The following is a 20,280-nucleotide window of genomic DNA, read 5'->3' on the forward strand; positions in this document are numbered from 1 at the left end:
TGAACCTGGGAGGCAGAGGTTGTAGTGAGCTGAGATTGTGCCACTGAACTCCAGCCTGGGCAACAGAGCAAGACTCTGTCTTAGGAAAAAAAAAAAAAAGGCATCATGGGGGGTCCTTGTGGGCATGAAAATGTTCTCTATTGACTGTGTCAATAGAGACACACAATTATGTTGTGTGTCACAACCATAATCACAACATTATGGTTGTGATATTGTACTGTAGTTTTACAACATGTTACCATTGGGAGGAAGTGGGCAAAGGGTACATAGGATCTCTGGGTATCATTTCTTACCTCTGCATATAAAACTACAGTTGTCTCAAAAGGTTTAATTAAGAAAGTATTTAAGAAAAAGAACCCCAGGATCTAAAAAGATCAGAGTCAGAGAATCACAAATGCTAAATAAGAAGCACTTTTGTATTTGGTGATGTTCTGAAATTCTGGCTCAGTTTTGTTATGAAATGGAGCCACGTGGGTCCGTGTGAGTGAGTCCCTGTGCATAGGTGTATGATTGACTTTTTCCCTTAAGTGCTTCTAATTTGGGATGTTCTTCACTGTGTGCCCTTTGAGTGTCTCTTGCCTCTGGTTTTTTGTTAGACAAAAAAACCAGTTTTTAAATGTCAGTTCCAAGGTCTTTTCTGGGTACGGTTAACTTTTATGATTTCATTTATGCAGTGGGTTTTCACCTAAGGGCCATGGTTTCTAGACACTAGACTCGTTTTTCCCAAGCGATTCTTCTCTTTGCCTGTGGGATGGAGAGATTCATTCTCTTCTTCTCTTTTGCAGTAGAAACTCCAGTTTTGAGCTGGGCACCTGGATGCCCAGAGTAAAGGTTGTACTGCCCGCATTTCATTGTAGCTAGGTGTGCCTGCGTGACCAAGTATGAACCTTCTATTTAGATTAAGCCACAAGATAAGTGGAGCTATCAATTGGCTTTAACAAATATTTAGTGAATAGGTAAAATAAAATACTTTATATAAGAGCTATGTGTTCTGGGTTGAATTGTGTCCCCCACAAAAAGATATATTAAAGTCGTAACCCCTAGTACCTCAGAATGTGACCTTATTTGGAAAGAGGGTCTTTGCAGATATAATTAATTTAAGGTGAGGTTATACCGGAGTAGGGTGGGCTCCTAATCCAATATGATGAGTGTCCTCAGAAGAAGGCAGTCAGGCACATGTACCCTAAAACTTAAAGTAGAATAATAAATAAATAAATAAATAAATAAATAAATAAAAAAGAAGGCAGTCAGGTGAAGACACAGACACACAGTGGGAACCCCCTATGAAGATGAAGATAGAAGCAATGTATCTACAAGCCAGGGACCGCCTGTGGCTGCAAGAAGCCAGGTGAAACACATGGAGCTGATTCTCCCTCACAGCCCTTAGAAGGAACGTGCCCTGCTGACACCTTGGTTTTGGACTTCCAGTCTCCAGAACCATGGGATAATAAATACATTTCTGTTGTTTGAAGCCACCCAATTTGTGGTACTTTATTATAGCAGCCCTAGGAAACCAATATACTATGCTTTTGATATTATTTTTAGGATGTTGTGGTTTGAATATTTGTGTCTCCCCCAAATTCCTATGTTGAAACCTAGTCTCTGATGCGATAGTATTAAGAGGTGGGGCCTTTAGGAGGTGCATGAGGGCAGAGCCCTCATGATGGGATTAGTGTTCCTAGAAAAGAGACTTGAGGGAGCTTGTTTGCCCCTTCCAGTATGTGAGGATACAGCAAGAAAGTGCCATCTATGAGGCAGAGGGTGAGCCCTCACTATACACTGAATCTGCTGGCACCTTGATCTTAGACTTCCCAGCCTCCAGAATGGAAAGAAATTTCTGTTGTTTATAAATTACTGAGTCTAAGGTATTTTGTTGTAGCAGCCCCAATAAACTAAGACATGGGGTATTTTAAAAAATGGGTTGAACATTCAGAGGCTTCTTAATCTGAGTCCTTAGATATTTGGACTGACTCTGCCTTCTTTTTCCAGGGAAAAGATCTCGCTGTGTGAAACATAGACATTCTTCATTGCCCCAAAGCCCTTCCAACTTCCTTATGTTTTTATTGCTGGTTTGATGTGCTTGAATGCTAGCCAAAGTGTAAGGTGAATGGTAGATGCAAGGACTGGGCGGTTCCCATGGAGACTTCTTGCAGGAGCCTTTCCTTTCTCAGTTCAACAGTTGTCAAGGAAACATCTAGTTTCAATTAAATAAATGTTTGTGGGGTCTGCCAATTTGAGTGTCTCTTGGAAGGGGGATTTGGTTAAACTTCTTAAACATCATAATAAACAAATTCAGAGCAGAGCCTTTTTAGGTTCCCTTCCAGTTATATTAGGTTTTTCTGTAACTTAGGGATGTTAACTAGTCCTCTGTCTGAAGTGATCAGACTATTTATTCATATCCAGAAAATATTATTTTTGAGTCTTGTGGGGAGGAAAACTGAGGCTCAAAGAAAGAGAGGCCAAAGCCAGGGAGCTGGTGTTACATGGCACCAGCTATATATACATGACTATAGTCCATGCTCTTTAGTACGTCCTGCAGGATAAGCGATCCAAGGGGCCTGACCTTTACAAACTGTTTACAGGCTATGGAGTTTGCTGGCTCAGCACTGTGTGTTTATTGCTTCTAGTTAGCTATTGTTGTATCAGTGGCTGGAGTTGGTGATGGTTCACGGAAATAGTGGTGAGAGTACAGATTCTAGGTATATGCAATTCTAATAAATGAGACTTCCCTAGTGTTATCTCTATTGTGACAGCCTCCCCATTGTGCTCTTTATCAAACAGTAAGGTATGGTATATTGCAAAATGCTCACAATACTTTGCAACTCTTCCCATCAAGAGGTAGAGTCAGTTTCTCTATTCTTAGGATCTTGGCTGTCCTGTTGATTTGGTCTGACCCTGGAATACAGTAGAAAAGACCCTGTGTGGGTTTTGATCCTAGGCGTGAGGTAAAGCTCCAGTTTCTTGCTGCTTTGGGAACTCTGCTACCTTGTAAAAAAGCCCTGGCTGGCCTCCTGGAGGAAGAGAGACTATGTGGAGGAAAATGAAGGTACCCAGACAACCCAATAGTCAACTGCAGAAGCATAAGTGACCCTCATCTAAGATCAGTGGTGCCTGGCTCGGATCAGTATAATTGTCCAGCTGAACTCAGCCCAAATTACTGACCCCCAGAGTTATGAATTAAATAAATGCTGTTGCTTTAAGGCACTTAAGTTTTGGGGTGGTGTGTTATACAGTAGTAGATAATTGATACAGCCAAGTTTGGAAGCTCTGGAATGATCAGGGCTCACCTTTGACCTGTCCTCTATAAAACCCAGGATTCTTAGTAACACAGTCCTGTTAATAACAGAACTTGCCTGTGGCAAATCTAAGCGGAAAAGCAGTTTATTGGCAGGATATTGTTGTGTAGCTACATCTTTCTTTAGGAAGACCGGGGACAAGGCTTGAAAACTGCACAACTAGGGGGCAGTACTGTCAGAACTACAGCCAGATAACCTCACAGAATTGGTAGCTACTGAATATTGGATGCCTCCACCTACACCACCAACATTGCCTGCATTGGACATTGGGTATGGGGCTGCTCCTGGAACTGGATGTTGTTCCTGTCACTAGAAAACAATCATCTACTGTTCTTGCTGTTTCACAGCACTCATTACTGATTCACATGCCCGTGTGCCACGTGTTTATAGCAGTGCAATTTGTAATTGCAAAAATAGGGAACCAGCCCAAATGCCCATCAATCGAGTGGATAAAGAAAATATATCAAAAATATATTTTATATGTGTGTGTGTATGTATATGTATATGTGTGTATATATGTGTGTATGTATATGTGTGTATATATACACATATACATACGCACACACATATATATACACACACGTACATATATACACACACGTACATATATATATATGCACACACACATATATATACACACACGTAACATTTATAATACACCATGGAATACTACTCAGCCATAAAAAGGAATGAAATAATAGCATTTGCAACAACGTGGATGGAGTTGGAGACCATTATTCTAAGTGAAGTGACTCAGGAATGGAAAACCGAACGTTGTATTTTCTCACTTATAAGTGGGAGCTAAGCTATGAGGATGCAAAGGCATAAGAATGAAACAGTGGACTTTGGGGCCTCAGAGGGAAGGGTTGGAGGTGAGGGATAAAAGACTACATATTGGGTACAGTGTACACTGCTCGGCTGATGAGTACCTCAAAATCTCAGAAATCAGCGCTGAAGAACTTACTCATGTAACCAAATACCATCTGTTCCCCCAAAGCTATTTAAATAATAATAAAAACAAAAACAAATGCCTGTGTGGGTGGTTCTGGCAGAGCATAGGTCTTGTGCCCATACCCTGATTGAAAAGAAATCAGGAAAGTGAGAATCTGACACTTTTAGCTTATTTAGCTGAAAGCAGGTGGAAAATTTCATAAACACTGGCAAGGGGTTCAGATAACAGGCAGCCAAAAGAAAAATGGCAAATGTTCATTAGTTTCTATTGTATACTCTGGTTAGCTCAGTTGGTTACAGCACAGTTATGATGAAGCCAGCATTGTGGTTTGTTCTTAAGTTTTATTGAAAGAAAATAGTTCTGAGGTTGTCCCCCTTACACCTGCTCCCTCTCTCACAGATGTGTGCTGATAGCCATTTGTAAGGCCAGGCAATAGTGGGGCCTAACTTGCATCTGTCTCTGGCTGCTAAGGTACAAAGAGTATGTGTCTTTCAGTTGGTGGGCCCAGAGACTCCATTCACTGGCATAGGGTGCCACATAAGAGAACTGAATGAATGGTATCTGTGTGAATCTAAGGGGTTGGCTAATTGCGCAGTGAATTTGGTTCATGTAACATTTATAATACAAATTGTTGGGCAGCAAGATCTTTCAATCCAGACGGTTTCTAGTTTTTCAGAATTTCTCTGATAACTTCTCTGAACTCTGAAATTCTTATTTGCAAAACCATCTATATAGGGTTCATTTAAATATTAGAAATAGTACTCATAAAGAGAAAAGCATAATGCCTAGAGGATGTGTAATAGATGTTCAATAAATGTTGATCATTTCCCTCAAACTTCTTAGATGCGCACACCCCAACCAGATTAGAAACTCTGAGGACACGGCTTGCCCTTTTTGTGTTCAATTCTCTCTCAGTTGTTAAGTGAAGACCCAATCCAGTTGTTAAAATAATAAATGCACCTCTTGCCTCCCTGACATTCTGGCAACCTTACTCTGAGGAGGCTGGCCCAGTTCAAAGCTGGCTGCTCCAGGGCACTAAAGCTGGAGAAGGGCCCTTCCACCCTGTTCATAACTGTGGACAGTAAACTGTATTTGGGATAGAGGATCTTGGGAACAATAAGGACCTAGATCCAAGCTCATGCATTGTGGTGGGACTGTCAATTTAGGGGGATGGGTAGATTTTATCAGATCTGTCAGTGGAAAGTTTGGGGAGATGGAATAGTATCTACAGGTAGTTCCAGGTAGGAGGAAGAGATCTACCTGGCTCCTAGGGATGTCCATCCTGGCAAGCATTGCTCAGTGGCAGGAGTTGTAAGAGTAGAGAAGGTTTAGGAATTTGGATATCAGGGAAGTGTCAGCAGGTAGCTGGGGATGAGGTGCAGGACAAAGACAGACGAGAGGAAGACCAAGCCTTAAAGTGATGAGTATCTAGATAGGGAAGAGGATGGATGGGTATAGCTTGGACACAGAAAGGGGATTCAGTCATGGAAAGAGGTCAGTCTGCAATGTAATGTGGCTATCAGGTCACAGGAGGGCCAAGAGCAGGACAGGTTTGGGGCTTGGTTCTGGTTAGTCGAGGCAGAGCCCCTTAGAGGTGTTTGGATTTGCCATGGTGATGCAGGGGACCTGAGTGTGCTGGTTGTCATGAGATCTTGTTGCTGGGAGAACAGTCAAGAACAGGGTAGAAAGGCCCTTCCCCAGCTTTAGTGTGCCTTGGAGCAGGCAGCTTTGAATAGGGCCAGCTTCTTCAGAGAGAGCTGCCAGAATGTCAGAGAGGCGAGAGGTGCATTTGTTATTTTAACAATTGGATTGGGTCTTCACTGGGAGCTCTACAAAGAAACCAAATTAGTGAAGTTAGATTGCCTATCCCACCAACAATGGATGTTTATGGTATGAGTTTAGCTCTATGCTAGAGAATCTCAATATATTTAGATTTGGGCTTGAGAGAGAGAACTTCAGTGTGATCTGAGACTGAACTTCCATTCACATTCATTCCCCGAGGAAGCATGTTGAGGATCTATGTGTAATATACTGGTGTTCCATTTACTTGAAATATCCTGGCTTGCTCTATTCCTCTCACTTAGGCACTCACTCCTCTAAAAAATAAATGTGTATATGTGTATGTGCATGTGTGTGCACATGTAGGTGTAAGTGTGCATAAAATATAGAATAGACTGAAATCAACAAGCTTATAAAAATACCAAATAACCTCAATCTGTAATTTTATTTTTGAGAAGCACTAAAAATGTCAATAAATGAATTGTCTGAAAAACTAATCCTTTGGCTGGTGAGATAAGTCTGAGTTGCCAGAACCAGTTAAAGCTTTATATAATTTGGCAGTACATTTGCGTTCACCTGAGATTTCTCTGCCTCCAGCTGTACAAAAATTCTGTGATATGCAGAGCCTCGAAACCTGGGCCAGAATGCTAAAACTAATTTTCTTTTGTAATCTGAGCCGTAATTGCATTTTAACTCAGTTCTAGTGTGAAGACTGCTTTTGTATGTGTGTGTGTTTACTTCATGTCATTAATTTCTGGCATTTAAGTTAGTGCCTGGCACATAGTCTACCCTCAGTAAATGTTAGTTCTTACTGCTGAGTCTACTGTTCTTTCCTTCTAAACCAGTGGGGTAGATGCTTCCTTTGTGCCTCAGTGGTTCATTCCCTTGCCCTCTTCCCCTCTCCTCACCCTTGAGTTGTTAGATCCTGGTTTTGCCCCAGGCAGGTGCCAACCCTGAGGAACTCCTGACCCTGTGGTGATGCATGCCTGCATGTGTGCAGCCAGCTGGGCAGCTTGGAAAGCCATAGTATTGACTTGCCAAATAAGGACTAGTTTACAAAAGTCGTAAGAGATCACTGTCATCAACTGCTATCACTATCTATTATCCTTTCTCTTTCCAAAACACAATTTAGGTGCATAATAAAAACATCTGTAGAATTACTCTGTCAAGCCTATGTATGCCCATCAGTTGTGCAAGAACCTCAGTTCCTACTTCTAATGAATTTTATACTGATTATCCCAGACCTTTCTGCCAGCTCCCTAATAGCAGAGGAGAGAATACACTGTTGGAGTCAGGGGCAACCAAAGCAGCTAGTCTGAGTATAGAATTTCTTTGAATTCTCATCTTTAAGAACCATGCTCAGCTGGGCACAGTGGTTCATGACTGTAATCCTAGCACTTCGGGAGGCCAAGGTGGGAGGAACACTCAAGCCCAGAAGCTTGAGGCTAGCCTGGGTAACATAGTGAGACTCCATCTCTATTTTTTTAAAAAAAGAACCATGCTAATTCTTATTTGATTTCTTAACATGTCTCTGAATTTTAATATAACCCCCCCCAACCAAAGGCTGAGTAAATTTCTGGGAGGATGTGTTGTGTTTCTCTTTGGCTTTCCTTCATGGAATCAGGTAATTACAAAATGACTTACCTGAGGTTCTATTTCTTGATATCCTATGATCGGGTGGAGTCTCTGATCCTTTAAAACCTTAAACAATTGATTTGTTTGAATAGATTGATAGAGTCACATAATTCAATATTCAAAGATACAGAACACCATATGTGGGGTTCTCATCATGCCATGGAGAGTTAAAACACAGGATGCATACGTATTTTATTTCATGAGCCTTCCTAGTTGGAAATCAATGGGATGGGTGCTGTGGGGAATGCAAAAATGATTTTTAAAATGCAGGACTTGCCCTCAAGAAACTTATAGTCTTGTATGGGAATGTGGCAGGTGTACTGAGAGTCATAGTAAAAAGTAGAAGTGGTATGTACCAAAAGGAGAGGTTGAAACCATAATTTTAGATTTCACCCATAGAATTCCTTTTTATAGAATCTGTGCATCTCAAAAAAGCCTTGTACTCTATCTAGTCTTGTTACTGAAACACCAGGGGTTTGGTCTAGGTCCTGCTGCTTGCCACACAGAAAGCCAATCACTGAGACAAGTATTGCCAAGAAAGAAGCCTTCAATCTGGTGCTGCAGCTGAGGAGATGGGAACTCGGTCTCAAATCCATCTCTCTGACTGATTAAAACTAGGGATTTATATAGCAGGGAAGAAATGTAACAATGTGTAAGAAAACATGAACTAAGGAGGGGCAAAGAGGCATATGGTACAGTGACTGATGAGTTTCAGATCTTTTGATACTTTTTTTTGAGAGGCCCGAAGGTCCTTTCCTGAGGAAGGAACTCAGATAAAACAAACAGGTTTCAAGCTTTAAGACCAGAAGGGTCAGTTTCTATGTTTATCCAAAACAACTGTCTATGGGACTGTTGGGTTAGTTTCAGTCTGACTGCTAATTCCGGTACATGAGACCGAGGGAGATCAGGTGTCTTCTCCACAGTCATCCAGTCGCACTAGACAGTGCCACCTTCGACAAAGATAGCTGGTTTTAATAAAGCAAACTACTGCTTTGTTCTGTTGCTTAGAAGAAAGAGTACTGCATTTGTGAGTTAAATCTGGGTTTGGTGAGTGGAGACTTTTGAAGCTTTGTTCAGCTGTAACCCGGGGTTCCCCAGTTTTTTTTGGGTATGTACTGTGAAAAAAGACCTACCTTGTCTCTACAAAATATTTTTTTAAATTAGCTGGGTGCAGTGGCACATGCCTCTTGTCCCAGCTACTCAGGAGGCTGAGGCAGGAGGGTGGTTTAAGCCCAGGAGTTCAAGGCTGCAGTGTGCTTAACTGTTGCACCTTGAGTTCTTGTTTCAAAAGTTCCATGTAGAAGCACAGTCTTGGAAAAGCAAAAGCCCAGTTGGATCCAGAGATGCCTGAGTTGGAGATGAATTTGGCGAACTCTCCTCATTACCATACTAAAAATCCCACCCAGGGAGGAGCTTATTTGCCATTTTCTATACATGTATGTAGAAGCATGATTGGTGCCTGCACTCCCTTTACTCCACCTCTGTGTACAATGACTCAGCTAACTAGCCCAATAAAAGCCTTGTTTTCATCTTTGTTTGGGGAGGCACCTTCCTCGTTGCAAGTAATAAAACCCCGTCATTATATCCTCCTTAGTTGGGGTCATTGGACTGTAACCTGCCAGTTGATTGAACCCACCTATTGTGTGGGTAACAAAATCCTGGTGACCCAAATGGAACTCAAACCCACTTGGATACTTTGTTTCAAAATTACAGCAGATGGAAGGGGAATGGTTCTGGGGTATGTTTATAATATTTCTTGCTGACTTGCGGTTAGGTTGTATTCTTTACAACTTTTCTAATTTTATTTTTAATAGATAGTAATGGCCTGGTGTGGTGGCTCATTTCCATAATCCCAGCACTTTGGGAGGCCAAGGTAGGCAGATTGCTGGAGTCCAGGAGTTCAAGACCAGCCTGGGCAACACAGGGAGACCCCCATCTCTACAAAAAACAAAAAAGTAGCCAGGTGTGATGGCACTTGCCTGTAGTCCCAGCTATTTGCAGAGGGCTGAGGCGGGAGGATCACTTGAGCCTGGGAGGTTGAGGCTGCAATGAGCTGTGATTGTGCCACTGCTCTGTAGCCTCGAGGACAGCGTGACCCTGTCTAAAAAAAAAATGGATGATATATCCACATGATTCAGAATTGAAGAGGTACAAAATAATAACCAATAAACTCTTTCTCCCCACTGTGTCCTAGCCACCTTGTTTTCTTCCCTGGAGGCATCCAGAAGCCAATTTTGTTAGTTTCAACTTCTGGAGATGGCTTATGAAAATATAAGTAAATGCATCTATATTCAACCCCATTTTAGAAGAAATGATACCTACTATATCAGCTGCTTTCTGTGCACCTTGCTTTTTTTCTTTTTCACACTTTAGCATGATGATTTTTCTGTATTGGCACATAAAGAGCTTCTTCTTTGTTAGTTGGTGGTTCTTATGGCAGACAACTGAATCCACCCTAGATGGTTAAGCCAAAAAGGGATTCGGATTTTAGGTAACTCATGGAATCCTTTGGAGGGCTGGAGGAACAGGCTAGCATCCGGGTGCCCAGAAACAAAGCCCCAAGACACACGTAGTACTAGCATTAAGTGGAAGCCACCTGTGCTGCTGCCTCCACTGAACAGCAGATGCTAGGTATTTGACTTGACTGCAACTGCCTCTACCTCCACTCCTGCACCGGGAAGGCAACCTAGCAGTGACACCTGCAAAAGTAGAAGCTCTGAGCAGAGCCTCTTTCCTTACATTTCTCACTTCTAAAGCAAAATCTGGTGTGGATGTATCTGATTAGTGGTGACTAGGTGACACATTTGCATCTTAGCTTCAATAGAGTCTAGGAATTTTATTCTCAACTTTTAAACTTGGAGGTGGGACTTGTAATAGGTGAAATTTTTGCAAATAGAGAAATAATTTTCAAAATATGATGGACAGTCACAGATATGGCAAATGTCCACTAGAGCTGCTTAGAATTCCATTGTATGGATCAACCACAATTGATTAAACTAATATCTTAGATGGTAGACCTCTAAGTGTTTTCTAGTTTTCTAGTCTGTGACTTAGGCAATACTGTATTAATGACCATATACATGTGTCATTTTGCTAATGTAAAATGGAATATAAATTTCTAGCAGTGGAATTGCTAGATCAAAAGGTAAATTGTAATTCCTGTGGATATTGCCAAATGGTTTCTGGATGCTATACTGATTTTTGCTTCCACTAGTGATGTTCCTGATTTTTTTTTTTTTTTTTTTTTTTTGCACAGAGTCTTTTCCTTTTTTAGATTCCTTCTGAGCCAGAGTGGCAGGCTGAGTGTTCCCTGCTACTGGGGTGAGTTTTGGGCCTTGGGCCAAGAATGCTGACAAATCAGATCTGGGCCATAACCTATGCCAATATAGACTGTATTTAGCATCTGGACTGGATTTGGCTTATAGTTTATTGTAGTCCTTCTAGCCCTAAATTAAATGGCATCTTGGGGTATCTAAAAGATAATGTTGCTTCCAAAATTGATTTGCAATGTGGGAGTAGCTTACATCTTGGATTGTTATGTTCGCAAATGCATAAAGATGTTTTCAAAGAATGGTTCTAAAGAATTATAATACCTTTTCTTTTTAAAAAAGCAAAATCTTATTTCTAGTGTGTGAACTATTGCATAGATTTTGCCAATATCTGAACTATGGCATCCAATTGCTCTGGTTGGTTGCCATGAAAGTTTATAGTAACATAGGAAGCTCCTGTTTGAAAGCTCCTGAAAAATTTAAACAAATGTATATAAATGGGTGAAAAATGGGGGCTGAGGAAGAAGGTGAATACATGTGTTTTCTTCTCATGGAAGTGTTCACTATTTTTTATTAAATTTTTTTTTAGAGACAGGGTCTCACTATGTTTCTCAGGCTGGTCTCGGACTCCTGGGCCCAAGTGATCCTCTTGTCTCAGCCTTCCAAGTAGCTGGGACTACAGGCACGGGCCTCCACGTCTGGCTGTGTTTGCAGTCTTTAAGTTGGCATTTACCTAGTGCAGTTGATTATTTCAAGAAAATACACTTTCTACATGGCTACTGAGGGTATCTGAAAGGATATAAAGTATAGCCCAGGGAAGTAGCATGTTGTTAGGCAGGGGTTAGTAACTCTTTCTGGAAAGGGTCAGTTGGTATTTTAGGCTTTGCAGGCCAAGAAGCAGAATCAAAGATATTACATAGGTAATTCTATAACAAGAGAAAAAATAAACTTCTACAAGCTTTTTATTGACAAAATTCAAAATATAATAACTGAGGACTTTTTTTTTTGGTAATACAGGTCTACTCATAAGAAGAACAGCATTCTTACTTTGGGGATAACATTTTGCTTAATGGGATTCAAAGAATAGTGTTCCCTTTCATCAAATCAGTTGCAAATGTTCATCTGTAAATACCATTTATTTTCTCCTTGTGGGCCATAGAAAACCAAGCAGTGGGCTGGATTTGACCCATGAGCGGTAGTTTTCCAACCACTGATGTAAGGGAAAGACCATGAGCTTTGGACCTGGATGCATGTAGGTTTGAGTACTGGCTCTGAATTTGTGACCTTGAACATATCACTTAACTTTCTGAATTGGGAAGGTTTATTTGTGTATAAACTGAGTGTAATGACACCTATCTCATGGAATAAATATTACCCCATCTTTGTGATTTTGCATTAGTATTCTAGTTCTGTAGATGTTGATATGATTTAGCTAGACTTACCTAGAAAATTAGTATTTAACAGATTTTAAAGCTGACTTTTCAAGGGATAGAACACTCACATGGTCTTAAAGTATAATGTAAAAACATAGCTTTGCAATGAAGAGATCTGGCAGTCACCACATTAATCAAATGGCCAAGCTTTGCAATCAGTACCAATGGTGGGATGTTCTGACATTGTGTGCCCCTCACTGCTGTGTACCTCTCACTATATCTCAGTATCACCTGTGTGGTGTTCTTGCCAGAAACTTTTGACTTTAATGTAATCACAATAAAACAGACAAATCCAAAACATGGGATGTTCTGAGGACAACTGGCCTGGAATCTTAAATGATTCAGTGTCATTAAGAACCAAGTGGGATTGTTCTAGATTAGGGGGAGACTAAGGGAAAATGAGATAAAAATGCAGTGCATGAACATTGACTAAATCCTGGATGAGGAAAAGAAAATTCAGCTCTGTAGGCATTTTCTGGATAATCAAGGGAATGTGAATGTGGACCATATGTTGTATATTAGTCCATTTTCACGCTGCTGATAAAGGCATATCCGAGACTGGGAAGAAAAAGAGGTTTAATTGGACTTACAGTTCCACATGCCTGGGGAAGCCTCAGAATCATGGCAGGAGGCAAAAGGCACTTCTTACATGGTGGTGGCAAGAGAAAAATGAGGAAGAAGCAAAGGCAGAAACGCCTGATAAACCCACCAGATCTCATGAGACTTGTTCGCCATCACAAGAATAGCATGGGAAAGACGGATCCCCATGATTCAATTACCTCCCCCTAATTGTTCAAGTCCCTCCCACACATGTGGGAATTCTGGGAGATACAATTCAAGTTGAGATTTGGGTGGGGACACAGCCAAACCATATCATGTTGTATGATAATATTGTGTTAAAGTTGATTTCCTTGGGTGTGGTGATGATGGTGCGGTGGTGTACGAAAATATCCCTGTTCTTAGAAGGTGAATAGTAAAGTACTTAGGGGTGGTGTGTCATGAGGTGTGTCTGTAACCCACTTTTCAGATGGTTTGGCAAAATGGGAGGGAAGGAGGGAGGGAGAGAGAGAATGTGTGTGAGTTTGTGTGTATGTAGAATAGGTGATTCTGTGCATTGCTGCTCAGTTCTTAGCATAGCACTCAGCACATTGCTTTTGATAGGGAGGTGCCCAATCAAAACTTGTTAAACTAACAAGTACTTTAAGGTTTTAGTAGGATTCTCTGAAATCACACCTCAGCACTGCCTGTCTGCCCTCTCTTTAGCAGTGTCATTTGGCTTAGGCATATACTATAATGCCTAATGTTGGGTAATCAGATATGGGGGTTCATGTTTTCTTGAGTAGTTCACCCATGTCCCTCTGGACTGAAAGTCTCTCTTGAATGTTACAGTATAAATGAATGGGAAAGGAAAACCCAGCATAGAGGTTGACCTGCGTGTTCAGCTGTTCCCTGAGAGGCTGAGGTACAATTTGTAAGCATGTACTTCAGATTCTCCTCTGTATTTCTGTTGCTGAGTTTGCCCACTTGGGGAGGGTTGACACCTCCTGGGGCTGTGCTGAGTAGGAGGTGCATCTCTGGAGTTCTGACTGGCTGGAGCATCACTGAGGTATTCTCCTGGGCTATGAGGGCTAGGGCCAGGATAAAGAATGGCGGATGCCTTTCCTTATGCCTTGATCCTAACCGGTACCCTCTTAGCTGAGCAGGAAGGGAACAGAGAAATTAATATTCTCTTATATTCCTGCAGGAACTCTTATGGCTATATGGTGTGAGATGACTAAAGCCAATTTAGCAGCTACTTGTAAAAGTAATAAAAATGGAGGGGAAGAAGAAAGATTCTGATGCAACAGGCTGTGAAGACTAATTCAACATTTATTTATTGAGCTACTGAGCATATAGCAGGCATAGTAAAGTATGAGTCCCGGGGGATACAAATAATAAGAATATACCCTCGCTTTCTGCTGGGCACTTAGGGCATAGGGAAAGGAGATGGGCTACAGTGGAGATAATTATCAAAATACCAATTGTGCTGTGTTGCAAGGCTAGGGATGTGATAGAAAGCTAGTAAAAAGTGTTATGGGAATGCAGAGAATATGCCATGTGGAATTGACTACAGTTTCAAAGATAAGGTTGGTCTTGAGGTGACTTGAAGAATGAGCCTGGCAGGCAAAGAAATGGGCATCTGGTGTGACTAAAGTCTTAATTAGCTGTAGGGTGGGGAGGAGAGAGACATGACGATGTTGGAAAGGTAGTTTGGGCCAGACAGGAGGGCCTCAGAAGCCATGCTTGGTTTCACAGGAAGGGCATGAAGAGTCCCGGAAGCCCTTTGAAGTTGGAGGGTGATGTGGTTTTGATAAGAGGTCACGGAGGGAATGTAGAAGCTGGTGTGTGAAGGTGTGTGAGTCTGGAGACAGGACTTGAAACAGTCGAGGCGAAAGCAAAGAATCTGGATTTTGCTAGCTGCAGCAGAGGGAGAGTAGAAAATGGGGTGCTCTTGGAGAATTCTTCCAGCCCCTCCTACTAGGAGTTTTTACATTTTCAAATCTTTCTAAGGAAACCTTTAATAATACTTGAGAGAAGCTTATTTAAACCTTTGAACAGTTCTGAAAATGTATTACATTTCAGCCAGGAAAGAAAGTATTATTTCAGGCAAACTGGAACATGGTTACTCAGCACAGTCGCCTAATCTTATAGAATTAGTTAGGAGGGAAGCTATGTTAGTGGCCTTCAACCTTCTTCCAGAACTTTGTTCAGATTTCTCCCAAATGGTCGGTGAATTTTTCTGATTTGTATCCAGCATCCCAGCCATTTAGTGTACATCCGTAAGCTGTAAGGAAGTTGATTTAATCTATTTCTTTTTTTCATCTCTTGCCTTCCACCTGAGAAAACACTACTCCATAGGTTCTTATTCTGTATTAGGAATTTGCACAATGTGTAACCTAAGATGGATCCAGCTGGGAGTTGGATCCAGCTGGGAGTGTTACAGGTTTGGAGTTTAGACTAAAGAAGAGGAGTGGAATCTTTTCATTTTTTTCCCCTTTATTTTGAGGAAAGCCCAGTGATTTGGATTGTTTGAAGGATCAATTATATGAAATATCTCCACTAATTGAGTATCTGGGATAAACTTTTTTTTTTCACCTTATTTTCTTTAGATACCATTAAGCATTTCGACCCACAACTTACAGCTTTTCCATGGAGATTTTAAACTTAGAAAACTTTGAACCTTGATGAATGAAAAAAACCTTTCAGAACTAACCTTTTTTTTTTTTTGATTCAGAAGTCCATGTGTAAGTTCCAAAGGCTTATAATTCTTTTCTCTTCCTTGAGGCTTGACTATTTCAGAACGTTCTTGGTATGTCTCTTGGAGGTTTGGTGTACAAAGAGCAAGGAAAGTAACCTATGGGCTTAACTCACTTATGTCTATATATTCTACTTTGGCTCCAAAGCAATGATTCTAGTGGTGATATGGGACCAAGGGACAGATTTCAAGGTAAATAAGGCTGTTTACTAATGTCAGACTAAGGTATTAGTCTTCAAGTACCATAAATGTTTTACTAGCAATTTCAGTTACCTGTAGTAAAGAGCTTTCCAGTTCGATGTGGTAGTTATGGTAAAGGAGCAACTGAAAGTTAACTTGATAGTAGATTAACACTTACTGAAAATATAGTTGTTATTTTTTCACATACCAAGGATTACAATGTCTTTTTTTTCCTATTTTTAAAATAGAGACAGGGTCTTGCTATGTTGCCCAGGATAGTCTTGAACTCTTGGCCTCAAGCGATCTTCCTTGAGGCCTCCCAAAGTGCTGAGGTTATAGGCATGAGCCATTGTGCCCGGCCTACAATTTCTTAATATTAGGAGTTATTTTGCAAGACAACTATCTCAATGTTGGAACTACACTAATGTTGGTGTGTTTTTTTCCTTGTGTGGGATAGTCTGTATCTTAAGATGTGTAATGTATATATTCACAATAAGGGCTACATTATAAAATTCAGAGACATTTTATTTTTGAGGGTAGGTTTCATTCACTTAATTGAGAATTTGTTGACTGTATCTTGGGTGCCTATCCTTATGCTAGGAGATGAATGGAAGTTGCCCCCTGCCATTGAAGAGAAGACATTTTAATGGGAGGCAGAGATAAACAGATAATTAATTATAATGTGATACATTTGGAAATAGTCACAAAAAACTTGAATATGGAGATTTTCAAAAGTACAAAGAATAGGATATTGAACCCTCATGAACCCACTACCAAACTTCAACAATTACTAACTCTTGGTTATGCTTGTTTCACCCATGTGCCCCACCTCCTCCCTTCCCCCTTTTATTTTGAAGCAAGTCTAAGACACTGTATCATGTGATGGACATTAATAGATACTTGGATAGAGTACTCTGAGAATACACTGGGAAAACATACTGTATCGGGACAGGGAAAGGAGCTACAGAAAAGTAACATTTGAGTTCAATCTAGGTGGGGAGGAGGATGTTGTTGTTCCAGGTGATGGGATGGAAACTGACAATTATTGCAATGTCTTGAAAAATGTGTATATACAACTTTTTTGTTCCTCTGAACTGAGCACCCAAGATGTAATTTCCAAGATTAGGAAATTGTTTTGCCTGAGGACTTTATAAAAATAATTAATTCACTTTTAATTTAGATAAACTAGAATAATCCATGAGTAGTGGTAATGACTAATCTGTTCTCTTTTCACCCCAGTGACTTTCTAGACTTTGAACATTAGAATCCACTCCCTGAAAAAGTCACTCTCCTTTGTAACTAGAGCAACAGCTATCCTTTGTCACATTTAGTTTTCTCTTTGGAAGAGGAGGAATAATCAGTGGCTCACTTCTGAAACATCATGAATAGGTAGAATTTAGTAATCTGAATTAAAAACTTCCCTGTAAACTGAAGGAAGAGGAAATTGACCAGTGGGCACACAGAGGTTCTCAAGGGACTTTTTTGGTTAGCCACTAGGTGAAATCCTTGAGATTTCATCATGTACCTTGTCTCATTTTCCTGTTGTGAAATTGGGTGTTCAGCATTGTTTTTCTTGTCTGTTCTCAGATCACAGAACTGTGTGGTGCAAAGCGGGTTGGTTATTTTGGTCCAACACAGTTTTACATTGCCCTGAAATTAATTGCTGCAGCACAGTCTGGCCTCCCGGTGCGGATAGAGAGTATTAAATGTGGTGAGTATCTCACATTTGTATGTTTTATTGTCCATGGCGAGTCGCTCATTTATGAGAACCATTTTTAATGAGTTTAAACTTTTGTGGAATTTCTCCTTGCTTCCTCCAACTCTTCTGCAAAATAAAATAAGAAAACTTGGCAGGTAGGTAGCTTAGTTTCTTTCTTTTTTAAATGGGGAAAATTCTGAGAGTAACCTGAGATTAGTTCATTTTAACTGATTTGCAGTTAAAATAGATTTTATTCTTTAGCAGGAAGAGATTGGGCCAGGAATTCTAGAGCCTGTGGCAAATAATCACATTGAGTTTAATTTTCCACTTGAGGTATCTATAATGTTATTGAAGGCTCTGTTAGAGGAATAACAAGGGAGTTTGAGTGGAACTATGCCTTTTCTCTTTCCCATACCTGCCAGTGCTCAGCCTTTAATTCTTAATTTCCAAAGCACTGTTCTGATGCTAGTAAGTACTTGGGTGCTACCAAAATTTTGGCAGAATGAATTTATCTTCTTAAGGTTCTGATTTAATATTTTCTCATCTTGCCATCCCTGCCCTCAACCCACTGTATGCTTGAGCACTTTCTACAATTTAAACAAAAAGCAAAACCCCCAACTATTAGCAGTATTTCTGCTGCCTCAGGATTGGTTTTAAAAATCTGTATGAAAAAGGTGATTATTCAAGGGGTGTGCCAAGGTCCTCTGATAATTCAGTTTGATACAGATTACTTTCATATGTCCATACAGGTATGTAGGAACTTTTTTTCTTTTTCTCATTCTGAGACTAAAAACCTCTTAACTGCTCATGCCTGTCCTGTGAAGTCTCTGATAGACATACAAGTGGATTCAGGATTTATGGTGAGCCCATGGAAACCTCGTAGGACAATCCAAATGGCCGAGAAGATTGCCATAGATGGCTGGCTGTGGAAGACCAAGCCCTTCACACTAACCGTCAGGAGGTGGCAGTCATCATGCTAATCTTTATCAGGGGGCTAGCTTGTGCCAGACACTTTCATTTAATCCTCATGACACCCTACTAAATTAGGTACTTGTGTCAGTTTGCATTGCTTAGGATAAGCTGCGATAACAAATGTCACAATCTCAGTGCCTCAACCAGACAGAGGTTCGTTTTCCACTTTGCAGTGGGTCAGGGTGACCCTCCAGGGCAGCTGCCCTCTATGTGGTGACCATGTGATCCTGGCTGCTTTATCTTGTGGCACCTCTAGCACAACACCTGTTCCCATAATCGCCACACCAGGGAAAGAGTATCTCACCCTAGCGGTTAAATGCTTTGGCCCAGACATGACTGAAGTTATTGCTGCCCACACTGCATTGGCCAGAACTTGTCACATTAATCTGCTTCAGTGCAGAGCAGGTGGGAGAACACAATTCTCTCCTGTGCCTGCAAGGAGAGGACAACTGCGAGTCTCTACTATGGCTGCACACTGCAAGTCTCTACTATGGTTATGGCTGCACACTGCAGGTCTCTACTATGGTGCTGCCGTTGTTCGTATCTTACAAGTATGGAAATTTGAACTTTAGGGAGGTTGAGTAACTTACCTAAGAACATAAGGTTAGTAGAATTTGGAGCCAGGATCTACTTCCAGTCCCCATGCTCTTAATTTCTATGCAAAATAGCCTTGTCTCAATTTTTTCTATTTAGTAAGATGCTGACAGTAATCTGTTATAGAATATTTTCTGAATGGGAAAAATATTGGACTTGAAAGGCATCTCTTGGTATGACAGAATTTTGTTCTTTGAAATAGGTTTCTTGATGGAGTGTCATTTGACAGGCAGGCTTAGTATTCATTGCTGCAAGACACAGCGGCCATTTGCTTTGATTAGTTGAAAGTTGCATCACACTGAATTTGGATTTGTGGTAGGCACTGATAGTTTTTATTCCATTGTAAATGATCATTAAGCTTTATTATAGTATCTTCCAATTTTATCTTCTGGAAAAGTTAGAGCTGCTTTATTGTATACAGAATAAACTTTTGACACTTTTGTTACTTATTTTAAGTTAGACCTAAGTCTTTTACCTGATTTGTGCCCAGATTGACAGTTTAATTTCCTGAGGGCAGGGAGCAGGATTGTTGAAGTTATCACTTGTGTAAAGGATTAACAGTTTATCACAAATATAAGGCTTTCTCAGTTTTATTTTATAAACCCAGTTGCTGCCTTTTACCTCTGAGAGTTTATATATGTCCAGAGTTAATTCTGAATTATCTTCCTTCACCACTCCCTACTAATCCATTTAAAGATTGATTAAATAAAATTATTTGCAGTTAGCATATGTTGAATAAGAATTAGGGCAAGATTGGGCCAAACTTTGAGCTGCCACTTAGAATTTTCCAGTTTGTTGCTTGAAATCTATTAGCTTAATGCTTGATGACACAAATCTTGAAGGCCAAAGGGATCACTCTGTGAGAACCTAATCTGAAAGGCTGTGCTAGCCCTGTCAACCCAGGGCATCATACCCAGGGAGTTGTGGATGGATACCCTTATGTCATGAATAACATGCACCTGTGTGTATGTGCGTGACCCTCTAATCCCTAGTCCTTCCCATTTCGGTAAATGCCACCACCATCCTCAGCTGCACAAGCCAGAAACTCAGCAGCCATCCTGGATTCCTCCTTTTCCCTCACTCCTTAATAGAATCCATCAAAAGTCCTAGCAATGTGGCTCCAATCTCACTCCCTGTTGCCTCTATCTCTTTGTCCCTACTAGACCATACAACCTT

The 20,280-nt window shown here is 40.7% G+C and overlaps 1 protein-coding gene across 6 annotated transcripts in view; it reads left to right on the forward strand.

Annotated features, from left to right (window-relative positions):
• The window catches only part of REPS2 (RALBP1 associated Eps domain containing 2), a 202,365-nt gene that overhangs the window by 39,378 nt on the left and 142,707 nt on the right, over positions 1-20,280 (forward strand). For all 6 annotated transcript variants that reach the window (XM_034950360.3, XM_034950359.3, XM_055106835.2 and 3 more), the window contains exon 2: positions 17,427-17,550. In XM_034950360.3, the coding sequence (XP_034806251.1) occupies positions 17,427-17,550 (124 nt within the window). The remainder of the gene's footprint in view (positions 1-17,426; positions 17,551-20,280) is intronic.

Source organism: Pan paniscus, chromosome X (genome assembly GCF_029289425.2).
Source record: "Pan paniscus chromosome X, NHGRI_mPanPan1-v2.0_pri, whole genome shotgun sequence".
NCBI classification, from domain to species: domain Eukaryota; kingdom Metazoa; phylum Chordata; class Mammalia; order Primates; family Hominidae; genus Pan; species Pan paniscus.